Below are 15,971 nucleotides of genomic sequence, written 5' to 3' on the forward strand. Positions count from 1 at the left end.
TGGGACCTTGGGCAAACCTCTTTATGCCTCAGTTTCCTCATCCCTAAGATGGAAATCATAGGAGTAGCTACACCATAGGATTGTTATTAGAATAAATGAGCACATATATGTGTATTAGTTTCTTAGGGATTTGTAACAAATTACCACAAACTAGATGGCTCAGTACAATAGAAATTTATTCTCTCGCAGAGAATACTCCTGGAAGCAAGATGTCCGAAATCAAGGTGTCCACAGAGTCAGGCTCCCTCTGATGGTTGTAGAAGAGGATCCTTCCCTTCCTTGACTGTTCCAGCCTCTGATGGTTGCTGGCATTCCTTGGCATTCCTTGGCATTCCTTGGCATTCCTTGGCTTTGAAGCTGCCATTACTCCATTATCTGACTGCTTCCTTTTGTGTCTCTGTGTCTTTACGTGCTGTGTCCTCTCTGTGTGTCTGTGTCCAGAGTTCCCTCTAGTAAGGATTCCATTCACTTACTAGGGTTTGGGGGCCCACCCTAGTCCAGTATGACCTCATCATAGCTTGATTACATCTGCAAAGACCCTATTTCCATTCAAGGTCCATTCACGAGAACCTGGGTTAAGACTTGAACGTATCTTGGGGCGCCTGCATGGCTCAGTTGGTCGGGTGTCCGACTTTGGCTCATGTCATGATCTTGCAGTTCGTGAGTTCGAGCCCCATGTTTGGTTCTGCGCTGACAGCTCAGAGCCTGGAGCCTGTTTCGGATTCTGTGTCTCCCTCTCTCTCTTCCCCTCCCCTACTCACACTCTGTCTCTGTCTCTCTCTCTCTCTCTCAAAAATAAACATTAAAAACAATTTTTTTATAAAGACTTTAGCACATCTTTTGGGGGGACATAATTGAACTCCGTACCATATGTAAACCCTTTCAGTAGGGCTTGGCCCTTGGGTTCATTCTTGTATCCTTAGTGCCTTCGGTAATTCCTGGCCTTCAGGTGTCCAAAATAATCTGGTGAATTAATTAATGGACCAATGCTTTGTCCTCTGGCCTACAAATATATTTTCAAAACCTATCATTTGTCTTTTTGTTTTATTATATCTTTTGCCATTAAAATGTTTTAAGTTTTGTACAACCAAATATATTTTTCTTCCTTCCTGGCTTCCTTTTTTTCTTTTTTTAAAAATAAATGCTGGGTTTGTAGTCTTGGTTAATAAGTTCTCATGCCTCTAGCCCCCAGGTTTCCCTCCCATATTTTATAGATAATCTCCTAGACTTTCTTACAAGAATTTTTACATTTTATTTTTTAATGAAATGCTTAGTCTATATGGAATTAATGTTTGTTTTTGGTATAAGATGGGGCTCTTCTGTATTTTCCCACTGGATTGTCACTTGTGAAATTCTCATTATACCAGAGTCTAAGTCTGGAAATTTCCATTCTGTTACACTGGTCTTACATCTTTTCTGTATCAATGCAATATGTTTTTTTTTTTTAACTTAGTGAAACTGATTTTTCCTCCTTTTTCTTCCTTTTTATGTTTTTTAGGCTATTCTGAGGCTATGTTTGTATTTTTCCATATAAATTTTACCCATTTGTCCCCCAAATGCATTATTACAATCACAAATTGGACTTACATTAAATTTACGTATTAGAAATGTATCTGCTTTGGAATCATGGAGAGAGAGCATACCAGGATGTGCAGAAGGGGAGAACGGAGAGCCTTTTGTTGCCTAAGGGAGTGCAGTCATTCAGAGTCGGCTCTGCCCACTGCACTCGACCCTCAGCTCTGGGTTTCACAGCTTGTGTCCACTTGCCCCTTGGACAACAGGTCAGGCCCTAGGACTTGAGAACAGCCTCCTCTAAGGGAGGAGTGGCTTGTCTGCTCATGTCTTCAGTCTTCACAATTTGTTACTCATCCGCCCACAGAACTCTCTAAGATTTTACACATGTGTGCAAAAATGAGCCGGGTTCTGGGTATTTGCCACTAGAAGTACGTGTCTGGTTGATTTACTCATTACGCCTGGAATTCCTCTTGACATTGAAAACCTATCAGAGCACCTTATCTTTTATTCTCAGACGGAGGCTGTCTCATTTCACGGTTTTTGAAGGTTAGTGTTGGTTCAGCATCTTGTCCTTCTGAGCCATTGGAACACAATTCTAGTCTTGTTGGATTCTACAGGAATAACATATTTTAAAAAATCTAAACGAAATCATCATTGTCATCATCATGCCTGCAGCAAAAGAGAAAAGAAAAACTATGGTTTCACAACTTGGGGTCGCTGTTGACAAGCCATTGCTCTGTCTTGAAGGTCCGCGGTCGGGCCCTAGGTTGGAGGAAGGATTGTTGGTGAAAAAGCAGTGCAGTCCCATCGCTGGGGGAACGGGTAGGGTTACATCAGGTGGACCAGACAGAGCTAGCCTTATGGACTAGAAATTTCTAGATCAGGGATGTGGTCGGACTGTGATCATGGCGTGTTTCCAGTGGTCACAGCGTTGCCACCAAATTGATAGAATTTCATAGATGCAAAGAGCTGGAAAGGCCCTCAGAGCTGGCGCACCTATTGTTACCCTCTCTTCACCCTGACTCCTCCATTGTTCACCATCTCAGTGGATGCTTCCCTTACCCAGGGGTGTCGGGCTTGGTCGTGTGGCTTTCCTTGACCTGGCGTGCGGCAGACGTGACCTGAGCAGCAGCCTCAGATCTGCTGCGTGCTTTTGCTTGGCCTGGTGCTCCAGCGATCCGCCAGTGGAAGGGCCTGCCCGGGGCAGCCATGTCCCTTCAGTTTGATCCCCAGAATGAATGCACGCGGAACAGGCCGGAATTCAACCTGCGGCCCGATGCCAAGCCAGTCGACCCGCAGTCTGAATCAGAAACACCTAGCCAAATCCGTCTTACATCCGCCAGACTGCACTTGACCCGCAGAGCCGTGAGCGTGAGAATAAATGCTTGTTTCCTTGTCAGCCGCCGGGCTTTGGACGGTTGGTCATGCAGAAGCTGGCTCATAGAGTCCCTGTTCCCGTTGCAACCCTGTTCCAAACATGTAGTACGTCTAGGCTGGGGGACTCTCAAACCCAGCCACAGTGGCATCCTCTGTAGACTGCCCAGGCTGTGTCATTTGAATGGGGAGTGACCCATTGGCCAGCGTGTGGCTGTGCGGCAGAAACCACCACTGCTCATTATTGACAGAGCCGGAAGCCTCAACCGTGAGTCCAGTCTCAGTCGCCAGTGCTGGGCTGTGGCCACTGGCCACCAAGCGTCCCTGGGCAGTCACCCCCAGTGCAGTTATTGGAGTGTCTGCACACTATTCCCAGGTGTCCCCGGGCTCTAGGCTCCTCGTCTGTAAAAGGCGAGGCTGAAGCTGATGCTGTCCAGGCTCTCCCGTGCGACACCTTGGCTCTAGCAGCTGTAGCTGTGTCTTTTCAGGAAACAGATGGCTTATTTAGCCTTCCCCCTGAACTTTGACCTCCTCATTTGTGAGACGGAGCATTGTGAAGTTTAAATGAAATAACGCGCAAAAGTCGCTTGGCACGGTGGCCGACGCCCGGTAGCTCGTCAGTCAAATTCTCCTTCTCAACGAAAGAGAAAGCCTGGTTTCTCTTTCTCGACGGAAGCCTGGGAAGCTTCCCTTACTACCTGGAGTCAGGAAGGCGTGTGTAGGGTGGTGAGGCCAGCCCTTGCCCTTGTTGTCAGACCGTCAGTGCTGAGTCTCTGTTCCAGACGCTCGCCAGCCTGAACTCTCGCACCTGAGCCACCGTCTCCGGAACACCTCCCGCCAGCAGTGTTCTCATGCCGGGGGCTTTTATCTGAGCCGCTCCGGACTGCGGTGATTCACTGCAGGCAGATCCTGGCTGTAAGAAATGCTGAAGGAGTGTGATGCTAGGTGGAGCTCAGATGACCAAGAAGGAATAAGGAACGTTGGAAATGGTACTTAGCTGATGAAATATAGAAGCCTGTTTTTCATCGTTAAAAAAAATGCACCTGAGTGCCTCAAGCAAACATTATAACATTGTCTTGGGTTAATAACATATGTAGACCTGTAGCTTAGAGGACAGGGGGCAGGGTAGGGCCTGTGTGGTTGCTAGGGTTCTTCATTTTATGTGAGGTGGTTCTCTATGAGCTCCAAATAGACTGTGAAAAGTTAGCGGTATATATTCTCCCCGGAGCAACCACCAAGAAGAGGGTGCAGAGAGCCATAGCAGACCAGCGTGACTCACATGGAGAGACTGGTGATGTTTCTATCCCCGGATGCTCTGCAGTGGCCGGGCTTGGAAAGACCAAGTCCCTCACCCAGCTTCTTGTTGTGGGCACCCCTTGGGGAGCACCTGTCTTCACCGAGAGAGCCAGCAGGGGTCCCGTGGAACAACATGGCCTCCTGTGGAAGAACCAGTCTGCAATCTAAGGGACATCCCAGGGACAGCAGAAGTGACAATTCTGTGAATCAGAATGTGCCTAGGCCATGGCTTGTCACTCTTTGAGGAACTCACTTCATGAGATGCCTCCTAGAAAAGACCAAAGGACTTGGCTTGAATGGTTGAACGTTTTGAAACCTGCCTTGTAAATGCTGCAGTTTGGGCTTACGCTGTTTGGTAAATTGCCTCCGAGCGTCATGATAAATCTAGCTGATTTGCTGCTGTGTTCCTCCCAGAAAAGAGAGTGTGCAAAGGGGAGGCTCTAGAGACACGCATGTTTGGAAAGTGCTTAGTGCCTCTTCTAGTGATCACACCCTCCGGGTTTCCCGTCCTCTGTGATGCTCTGTGCCCACAGGGGAGGGCACGCCTACAACCCCAGGACAGGCTGCTGAAGGCATGCCCAGCCTCCCTGGTGCCTCACAAGCCTCCAGGCTGCGAAACATTTGCCTACAGACATTTCCTTACTATCCGCTACATATGTTTTTATGAAAGGACTGAGCAGGAGGAATTTGCAATGAATAATTCATGTGTAATTGTTTTCAAAATATAAAGTTATTTTTCAAAGAAAGCAACCAATCTATCCGTTTCAGAGTCCCCCTGCCGCTTCGGTGCTTCTGCGTGGGCTGCAGCTTTCCATCGAAACCCTCGTGTCGTCCTGTGCTGGGCCAGTCTCCTCCGCAGAGCTGGGACGGGGTGCCTGTGCAGATGGCGCGGAGCTGTCAGAATTCCCAGCCAGCGCTGCCTGCCCAGGTCCCCAGGCAGGCCTTTGGGGACAGTCTTGGCATCCGGCGCTGCTCTCCACCGAGCCCCTGCAGACAATACCACAACACCTGCATTCCCTTCCCTTTCCACTCTGCTTCCAATGCTGCACCAAATACATCCCGCGGCTTGTTTACTTTAACCCACACACACGAGCCAAGCCACGGCCAGGGCCTGACCAACTGGGCTGGTGCAGATACAGCGAGCCACGGTCCCATTCAGTTCATTACTGGCACTGATAGTGAGAATAAGAGCAAGGCAATGGTGCCAGCTCCCTGGGTCCTAGTCCCACACACCAAGAAGGACGGCACCCAGACAGAAGGAGCCAGGCACTGCACACAAGTTGTAGGCACCCTGCTACAGCTAAGTGGGTTTACATTCTGCAGCTCTAGTGTGCAGAGGCCGGGGCAGAAGGCTCTGTATCTGTAAAGACCTCAGCACAGTCCTGGCACGTAGCAGGCAATAAGCATGATGATGGTGGTGGTGATGGTGACGGCGATGATGGTGGTGATATTGATGATGATGGTGGTGATGGTGGTGATATTGATGATGGTGGTGATATTGATGATGGTGGTGATGGTGATGGCGATGATGGTGGTGATATTGATGATGGTGGTGGTGATGGTGGTGATATTGAGGATGATGGTGGTGATGGTGGTGATATTGATGATGATGGTGGTGACGGTGGTGATGGTAGTGATGGTGATGGCGATGATGGTGGTGATATTGATGATGGTGGTGATGATGAGTACTATCTCATCCCATCCCCTATCCCTTTCCCCCCTCGGCTTTCTCCACAGAATGCAGCCACCCTGCTTTATTTGGTTTGTGTTTCCTAGGATGTGTGTGAATATAAATCTAACTAATGAGAGCCGAAACCACTGCAGTCACAGCAGATGCGAGTTTGGATACCTTGGATGGCATGGCCTTTGGAAAGGTTTGCAGTGCTGACTGCAGCCTCCGGGGCCATGCCCACTGAGCCCAAGGCTGCGTGCAAGCCCACTTACCCCTTTGTTCGCTCGCTCACTCAACAAACACGTCTCGCCCAGGGAGTCAGGACACCTGGGCCCCGCCTGTAGGGAGCCTGTGGGTGGAGACACACGAGTAACAATCACAGGCCAGAGCGCAGGGGCCATGGGGCCAAGCCCACCATGGGTCTGGAGGGCCTCGGTCAGCCGGGACCCCGGGACCGCTCGACTGCCTTTTTCCTCGCTTCCTTCCTCACCAGGTACCGGGAAATCGCGGAATGCCCGTGGATGATGACCAGTATGCTCCGCTCACTGCAGAAGTAGGACATGAGAAAGGAGGGACGAGCTACCTGGACTTGGCGGCAGGCCTTGGAGGTAGCTAATCGCCGGCGCAGGCCCTGCCGGGACACGTTTCCCACCGGTGGCGACACCAGTCTTTGCGAGCGCGGCCGCGAGGCCACCGGGGTGAGGTAGTGTGAGCTGAGGTGCCGAGACAGCGTGTGTTCTAAGACTGGAAACAGACATTCTTGTTTAGCTTCATCTGACTGTGTTTCGGCCTTTTTCTTTGCACTAAACCAAACTGTGAGTGCAGAATTTTGCCTGACGGAGCCTTCTACAAACTCAGAGCACAAACGGCTTCTAAAATTTGCTCCAGAGCCTATGCTCCTTCAATCACGCTTCATGTCCTTTAAGATTTTCCTCCTAAAAACAGATGCTGCCTCTCTGTGATTAGTGACACCCAGGCATCAGCAAGGCGGGCGTTCCTTCTCCCTTTTGGTAGATAAGGACACAGAGACCCTAAGAGATTCGGGGACATGCCCAGGATCGCTGAGCCGCGGTCCCTCCCCTCGCCCTGCCCCCAGCGGTTGCCAGGAAATCTGTCGTACACGGTGCAGTCAAGCCTGGAGGCTGGGTCCTCCTGTTTGCCACCTGCTCAGATTCTGCTCTCCGGTCTACACACCTGGCAGGGAGAGGACAAGCAGCTGGGTCATCCTCCCCCTCGCATCCACTCTTGCTAGAGTTTAGATGGACAGAGAAGCCCTCTAGAAAGGCCACAGTAATCCCACAAATACGTTGACAGAATACGCTTCCTTTTTTGTTGCAAATGCAGCGCAGGCTGGACAGGGCAGAACCCAGAAGCCCTGTTTGCATTTTGCCATCTCCCCCGCGTTCGGTCTGGGAGATGACAGGGCTGTGCAGTAGGCCTCCCCGAGAGAAACTGGCAGCCGGGACTCCTCGCCAGGAAAATGAGAAGGTCAACCATCTATCTGGCCACACCAGAGTATCAGTTGACAGGCCTGTCCTAGGGGAGAGAGGGCGTGCCCACATGAGAAACAGGCAATTTGAGAAGCCATAGAATTTACCATTTTGACCCCTTGGGTGTCCGTTTTGACATTTTTGAAGGAAGATAAAAAGAAGGAAAAGGTTTTCACATTTATCTCAGCGCTCCCAGTGTGCCGGCTGAACTTGTCTTTCAGGTGAGGAAACTGGGGCGCAGGGTGAGTCAGTCACTTGCCCGCGGTCCCAGAGCAGTGAGTCGGCGGCTGAGTGGGAATTTGACTCAGTAGTCACTGAATGCTCTTGGCTTCCTCCCTGCCCCGCTCCTTTCCCCCCACTGTCCCCCTCCTCCTCTTCCCTGCATCTGTCCCGCACCACTGCCTGTCTCCCCACATGGCCAGATGCCGGCAGGGGTGGGGATAGAGACCTCGGCTCTGGGCCGGCCCCAGGCCAGGGACCCGGGGTGGCGGAGGGGGAGGTAAGCAGCAGGAGAAGTGTTTCCTGCACTTGTAGTGAGCCTGAGGGAGGCCGCTCCAGGCCCAGGTGGAGGCGAGGCAGAAGCCAGGTTCAAGACCGGGCCATAGGGTGCCCACGAGCTGCAGGTGCCCCGCCCACCATCCATCCCGCAGACTCATGGGTGCAACTTGCGCACCGACAGGGCCACCCAGGCGCCCCTGGGTTGGTTTTAAAGCAGAGATTACAGTGTCTTCCTCAGTTTTAGGGGAGAGAGGCCATAACGCAGTAGTTAGGCTGCTGGGCTCTGGAGCCTGACGGGCTCCATGAGCTCTGTGACCTTGGGGAAGCCGGGGAGCCCCCGAGCCCCCATCTCCTCGTATGTAAGATGGACGTAATAACGGATTTCCTTGTGTATAAACGAGGCACAAGAAGAGAATCTACCTCTTAAGGTTGTTTGTTGGGAGGACCAACACATACCTGAAGGCTCCTCCTACAGTGTCCAGCAGACATGTGGCCTGTGAATTAACAAACATCGACTGACTTCCGCATTGCTCTGTTTAGGACACGATTCTAGGAACCGAAGCCAGGCAGGGGATTCTCCTCCTCTGCCCCTGAGAATGGAGAGATCAGTGAGATACAGCCCGGTCCTGTAGGAAGGGCAGGGCGGGGAGACGAGGGAGTGTGCGAGGCGAGGCGGTCGCCATGTGCCGGACAAGAGCCTGGCCCCGCAGTCTAGACAGCACCTTCTTTCTGCAAGGGTAGAATTTCTAGGAAACTGAAGGAAAAGAACCCAGCCCATCACAAAGTTAGTGCTACGTTCGCATCGCAAGGCTTACCGCTGTCGAGTATCCCGACAGGATTTGGGACAGAAAGAAATCCAGTACCCAGATCGAAAGAGGTGGACGCGCCATTAACGGAAGTCTTCCGGTTTGTCATTGTTTCAGACGCTCCGAGGAATGGGCCAGAAGGGGCTCCATCGCAGACTCCGGTTCTTTCGAAGAGTAACTTGGACGGCTACTTTGTAACTGCTGAAGAGTGCGTGAAGCGCTTCCCCCAGAGACTGAGGGAAGTCTTCCGGGTAAATTATGACCTATCTACTGCTTGGCTTATCTGGACACCCCCCACCCCACCTTGCTCCCAGCCATCCAGCCCCACCGGCTGGGACTCCTGGAGCCCCGGCATGCCCTGCGCTTCACGGGACCCAGCGCCCCTCGCCGTGGACTCAGGTTCACCCCTTCTCCCCTTCCTGGGGAGGGGGGCTCGGGCTTAACTCTGCAGTCCCCTCCCAGCCCTGAGGTCCTCCCCTGCTCCCGCTTTGCTGGGTCTGCCTTCTGCCTCTCGAAGTCTTTGGAGAAATGTGGAAGGAGAGGGGCGGGTCAGGGAGTTAACAAGGAATTCGGGGTGCGCATTCGTCCATCCTACCCACGCCACCCATTCACTCGGCAGACAAGTAGCACGCACTCACGATCTGCTGGAATTTCTGCTAAAGGCTGGAGATGAAAGAGGGGGCCCCAGTCCAGTCTAAGACACAGATGGTAAACAGATAGTTCAGACACATGGGGTTGCCTGTTGTAGAAGGAACGACAGCATGCCATGGGGGCACGGGGAAAAGACCCCACTAAGGAGGACTTCCTGGAGGAGGTGGCCCCTGAACCGAATCTTAAACCCCCAGCAAGTGCTGGCCAGAGAAAGGAAGGAGCAAACAATAGGGGAGGGAGCTTGCCCCAGGCAGGTGGTGGACAGGTCATGGTCATGGGCTTTAGGGAAAAGCTCACAGATTGCTAGGGTGGGTTGCGTGTGGAAGCTGTAATGGGTAAGACGGGGGAAACAGCAGCCATTTAAACACAGAGGCAGGCAGAAAATGACCTAAGCTGTTTCTGTGTTGAGAAGTAAAGGAGCAGTTAAAGGGGGAAGTTCAATTTAATAAGCCGACTGTAGTAGCTGCAAGGCAGGGTGGAGGCCCCGGGGTGTGCAGGAACAGGTAGGCGAGAGGGTGAGGGGGTGAGAGGGCAGGAGGGGAAGCAGAGGGTCACTGGGAGCAAGCGTTCCCTGCTTGTCACCAGGGTGGCCCGGAGGGGTTCACGGCCAGCACCCCTCTGCCATCTTCACCCAGGGGGCCAACTCAGCCATTCCGTCGCAAGCCAGCCTCCTTTCTCTGGCCTCTGCCTCCACCCCTCTGCTCACCTTTCCCAGCGAGGGGGCGTAGGGGGAGCCAGGCTCTGTGCTGGCACCCCTGTTCGCCTGTGCAGCTTGGTTACGGTGCACACACGTGCCATATTTCCTAATGATCTTTATTTTAAATAATTACATAATGAACTGAGTCAATGAACATTCACTGCCACCCGCTCTATCCTGCCAAGAATTTGTAATCTAGGGTTGAGACAAAGAAGTGGATCTCTAATTGCCAGGGTTTACATGATCCGTACTAGGATGCAGGTTAGTTCTGGGATCACTGGGGATTTGCTTGTCGTCCTCACAGGTGTATAGTAATGAGACCGAGTGTGCGCCTTGATTTTTGAGCGGGAAGGGACAGTCACCTTACTTATTTTATTGAGTTCCTATTCGTGAGAAATTCCTGAGCATCTCTCCTCATCAATAATGGAAAACCCACCTTGGGTTAGCCTAAAATACTGTTACAGCCGCTGCTGTTGTTTGCCTGGCAATTTTGTAGCCACACGAGGCCGTCTCAGCACTCAGCTCAGGTTTACAGACAGCAACAAAGCCAGGTGAGTTAGTTGTGCCCCCACGGCTCAGGTCCAAGACCATGAAGAACTGAGGAAATAATTCATCATGACCCAATAAGAGACATCTCTTCTCCCCAACTGTGGTGAGGAAGGCAGGCACAGACATCCCCGGGTGATGCAGGGGCATGACCTGAGGACGGGTTCTCCTTCGGTCAGGGGCTCCCCCTCCAGACACCGTCTCTGCAGGGTCAGGCATGTGTCCCCGGGTTCAGGTATTTATTTCAAAGCAATCAGAATCTGGAACCAACCCCCCCCCCCCCAGAAATGGGATCATTCTCTACATACATTTCTGCAACCGTACTTTTCACCTCACTGTCTGTCCTCGACGTCTGACCTTGCGTGGTGATGTCAGCATGCACCCTGATCAGAGCATCCTCTCCCTTCTTAGGACCAGCCCCCGTCCTGTCCGCCCGGCCTGCGGGCCCTGGCTCCGCACTGGCTGTGCCCACCTCACCTCCTCCCTTCACACTCCAGCCAGTGTTCTTCCTTGCCTTCATGTCTTTGCACATTCTGTTCCTTTGCCCGGACTGCCAGTCCAGGCCCTTTGACCAGTTAACTCCTACCCAGGCTCTGGTCTTTCTTAAGCACTCGGGCCTTCCACACGCCTTCAGATCTGCGGGGAGATCTGCCGCCGGCCCGTTCCCCTCCCAGTACAAGTGTGTGTGGACTTGTGATCCTAGGAGACCTTAGGGCTGAGTTGTCCCCAAATCATCCAAATAACTCAAACGGCCACCACAGTGCTTGACATGTAATCGGTGATCAATATGCATTTGCTGAGTGAACAAAAGACTTCACGTTACATGTAGGCAGTGAACCGGACGGATTACATCCGTGGCCTCCTTTGTTTAAACCCTCACAGGACCCGCTCAGGTAGGCATTCGGGTTCCCATTTCACAGATGGAGAAACTGAAGGTCCGAGACAGGGAGAAACTTACCCAAAGCCACGTGTCTCGCAGAGGTTGGAGCCAGGAATTGAAACAACATCTACTTGACTCCAATAAAAGTAGGAGTCTTCATTCTGGGAGGCCAAAGACCGAGATGAGGGGAATGACGAAGGTTTTTACATGTGTGCGGATTATAAACATGCATTCCACGGCATCTGGACTGTCCCTGTCGTCCGGCCAGTCCAGGCTGGCAGTGAGCACGGCCTTCACACCCGTCTTCCCGTCCCTGCCACACTGATTTGCTGGTACATTAGCAGACAGGCCTTTCTTCCCCACTAGACTGTGGGAACCTTGGTGTCGGGGACCACGTTGAGGCTAGCTGGTGTCTCTGTGCTGAGCAGAGTGCTCGGCACACAGTAGGTGCTCAGGAAACACTTGTTGCCCTCCGCATACCCACCGGCTCCGTGCCGCAGGTGTTTACTGCTCTGAGCTGGAGGTACAACAAGGGACAGACCTGAGCCCAGGCCACATGTTCACCTTCCAGAAAGGGGAAGGCAGTGAACACACACATCACCAGCTCGTCAGCCGGTGACATGTTCTGTGAAGAAAACTAAGGCCGGGTGAGTGTCAGGGACCAGGGAGATGCCGTTGTACAGAGAGGGTCAGGAAATGCTCCCAGAGGGGTGACATTGGAGCAGACACACGGAAGGGTGAAGGTACTGTGGAGAATTCCCTGAGACGCCCGAGGCAGGCTCGGCGTGTGCTCGCAGGACAGCGAGGGGGCAGAGGAGAGGAATGGGGGCAGAGGGGTGGCCGAGAGGTGGCCCGCAGCCCCGAGCAAGTCCCCACCGGTGCTGCTGCTGGACAAGAGGCCACCAGGCGGTGGCACAGGAGCCTGCTGGATGGCGGTGGCCCTGGGAGGCACCCGGGAGGCAGGGCAGCATTTTCAGTGGGTCCCCATCTGTTCAGCCCAGTGACTGCGCATTATGAGGTGCCGAGTGAATGAATGACTGCGGGAAGGCAGATCTTTCCACAAAGTCCCAGAACGTCTTAATTAGGCCCTTGAGGTCTCTGTTGTAAACGACCTCTTACGGCAGATCCTGGGACAGGAGGGTATGAGTGCAGCGCCTCCGAAGTCACCACAGAAGGCCCCGGTGGGGGCCGCGTCAGGTCCTGATGGAGACGAGGCGTGCTGGGGCCGCGTCGCCAACTTTCCGAGCCTGAGACCCAGGAAGTACAGACGGGGGAAGCACACGCACTGGCCCAGGCAGAGCCCGTTCAGAGCCCCAGCGCCGGGCACTTGCTGTGCGGCCTCAGGCGACAGCAATAGTAGCAAACAACATGTTAGGGCACTCAGAAAACAGCATATTCAACCCTCACAACCACCCCAGGAGAGAGGGACTTCCATAATCCCCATTTTACAGATGAGCAAACGGAAGCACGGCCAGGCTAAATATCTTGCCTACGGTTTCGCCAGTATTAACCGGCAGAGCTGAGGTTTGAAAGCGGGCAACCTGCCGGCGAGCGGCCCTCGGCGTGCCGCGTGGCCTCTGAGTCACAGGCTCCCTCCCAGCCTCCATCTGCTCATCCGCAAGATGGGGATCGTGGTGCCCTCGTGTGGCGTCACCGACGGAGCAGAGCACCCGTGCATAGTCCCTCTGGCTCAGCAGACAGGGCCAGCTCGTCAGCACCGTCACCCAAAACCGGGTACTGGCCCCCGGATGGCCCCTCGAGGTGACATTCAGGACCGCACTTGTTTTCCTGTAGACAGAAGCTGCCACACATCATGAAGCTTCTATAGGAACATCGATCGAGGGCGAGATGTTTATCTGTCCCGAAGAGCTCCAGCATCCTCTTACCATAAAGGCGGAGAGGGGAAGGGAAAGAGAAAAGCCTTTCTTGTCCCTTGCCCTGGCCTCCCCGCGTTACAAGAGGGCAGGGGGAACGCGGTGCGTGGTTCCTTGGGAAAAGCCTATGGCGGCAAGGATGTTCCTGGAGGAGGGAACTTGCCCACGGAGCCGTTGCGGGGACACCGCCCCTTCCTCGTTTTGGAGAGGAGCCCACCCGCACGGGGTTGTAAGTGTGTTGTCGCGGGGGTTCAGAAGGAAGCGCTTTGACGCGTGCGTTTTGTTTTTAGGACCCCTACTCCGCCTTCTTTAAAATAGACACTGACAGGGATGGCATCATCCACACGCGCGATGTCCACAGACTGCTACGGCTCTTACTGTTCAATCTGAAAGACGACGAGTTTGAGCGTTTCCTGGGCCTTCTTGGCCTGAGACTCAGCGTCACGCTAAATTTTCGGGAATTTCGAAATCTGTGTGAGAAGACGCCTTTGAGAACAGACGACCCGCCTCAAAGACTCATTAGGTAAGAGCGCACGCGGCTCAGCGCCTTTGCCCGCACGGGGTCCGCTGCTCCCGCCGGGCCCACGGAGGAGGGGGAGGAATGGAATTGCCCCCCCGGGGAATGATCGTTTCGCCTTTTGGGGGGCTCGAGAGAAACCACGCAAGGAATAGCCTTCAATGCCGAAAGCCTGAAAGATACCGGGTGCGGATTAGAAGGTACAACCCGATCTAGCCACCCGTGAGCGTGGGTTTCGCATGTCACTGTGAATCATGCCAGCCTTCCTTCTAGCCACACAACAACTACGTGCAGGCACTTCTGTGTTTTTTATTTTATAAAAAGCTGGGGTCGGATTTATGGGTGTTGCCCAGCCTTGCGAGACCTGTCGGCCCCCTGCCTGTGAGCTGTGCAAGCTAACGCTTGTCTAGAGAGCACTGGTCCAGGCACTAACATGTCAGCCCAGGCAATCACATGACTTGGGGAACCACAGAGCACCTTCTGGTAATTGATGGAAACTGAGTATCACGTCAGGCTTTTTTCTATGAGTGTAAACACATACATACACGGGGCCCTTGAATAACCACAGGATGCTTCAACCCTGCAGCTTGACTTATATGTGGATTGGGGCAGGGGATAAATACAGTGTGATTATGTACATGTGTTTTCTCTTACGATTTTCTTCACACGTCCTCTTCCCTCGCTTACTTTATAGTCAGAACACGGTGTATTACACATATAACGTTCAAAATGTGGGTTAATCGGTCGTGTTACCAGTAGGGCTTCCAGTCAACAGTAGGCTACTACTAATTAATTTTGGGGGGAGTCAACAGTTATATGGGGATTTTTGACTGTGGGGGGGTTGGCGCTCCCAACCCCTGCCTCGTTCAAGGGTCAAGCATACGTCTTTTACTTTCTATAAATCTGGGGTCAGCTGAGCCAACTGTTTGGGGAGCTACAAGGACGACGCCCCCGCCACCCCTTCCCAGGCAGTGTTCCACCCCCGACCTCTGTCTACTCCATGCCAGCCTCCCTCAGGTCGAGGAGGCGAGTCTGCGTGTCAGCTGGACCGTGATTCGTCTCCTCCATTTCTCTCAGTAAGCGCCTACGCCCCTTCAAGCAGGAACAGCAATGGCAGTACATCCACCCCATTGAGATCTGTTGATGCCAACAGGCATGAATGAATTAGCCCTTCAGCTCCTCCTTGACCAATTATTATGAGTGGAATAGTACTATTTTTTTGAAACCCTCCCATCCACTCTGATAATACAGAGATGTGTTCTCTGCACCGTAGTAACATTCACTAGGCTGTTTTGCCCCGGAGGTACCGGCGGCCCCACCCCTTCCCTTCCGCCAGGCTGGGGAGCTCCCTGGAGCTGAGAACTCCCAGAAGCCCCCATTACTGGGCCAGATTACGCGATTCTTGGCTAGGCTGCAGAGGCCCTCTGATATCGCTCTTTAATTTTTCTCTCTGAATTCGCTGGTTTTGTTTTGCCTGTACTTTAAGAAAAGCCGGCCAGAAAGAAAACAACTGTGGTCTCCTTCTAAGTGAAAGAAATGATCGCATAACACGTGAATTGGACACCTGCTTCCAATTGCTCAAGTTCTGAGGAGCTGTAATAGGAGACTTGATTGCTTACCATTAAAACAATACAAAAATATCCTTCAGAAAGAATTTTCTGGAGAATGTGTGCAGAATGAACCTAGAAAATTTCAACCACAGAGCGCAATCTTCCCATTCAAATGACTCAGCCTTCTTATTTGTATTCATTCCTTCGGTCATCAAGCGTTTACTGAGGGTCTGCTCCGGGCTACATGTGGCCCCAGGACGAGGTGGTACAAAGACCGCCTTTGAGGGGCTCATGGGTGAATGTGGAACAGGTACAAAAATAAAGAGCTATAGTGAAACGCAAGGATGTCTGAAGTGCCTCCGAGATGGGAACAGCTAAGCCTGCTTGAGGTGCACGGGAAAAGTGGGACATCTGAGTTGCATCTTGAGGTGTGAGTAGGAGTCTGTCAGGTGCAGGCTACCAGATGGTGGTTCGAGGCCAGAGAACAGCATTTACAACACCCTAGAGGTGGAAATGTCGAGCGCATTCAGGAAACAGGGAGAGGATGTGTGTGCAGAAGTGGCATGCACCGTGGGGGCATGGTGGGAGGAGAGCCCTGGAGAGGC

At 52.8% G+C, this 15,971-nt stretch overlaps 1 protein-coding gene across 8 annotated transcripts in view; it reads left to right on the plus strand.

Moving 5' to 3' along the window:
- EFCAB6 (EF-hand calcium binding domain 6) overlaps positions 1-15,971 on the plus strand; it is a 249,752-nt gene that overhangs the window by 151,988 nt on the left and 81,793 nt on the right. For all 8 annotated transcript variants that reach the window (XM_086712072.1, XM_086712076.1, XM_086712079.1 and 5 more), the window contains 3 exons: positions 6,351-6,465; positions 8,769-8,902; positions 13,590-13,822. In XM_086712072.1, the coding sequence (XP_086568198.1) occupies positions 6,351-6,465; positions 8,769-8,902; positions 13,590-13,822 (482 nt within the window). The remainder of the gene's footprint in view (positions 1-6,350; positions 6,466-8,768; positions 8,903-13,589; positions 13,823-15,971) is intronic.

This window comes from Puma concolor, chromosome B4, assembly GCF_028749965.1.
Source record: "Puma concolor isolate L17-30 chromosome B4, mPumCon1.1.hap2, whole genome shotgun sequence".
Lineage (NCBI taxonomy): Eukaryota > Metazoa > Chordata > Mammalia > Carnivora > Felidae > Puma > Puma concolor.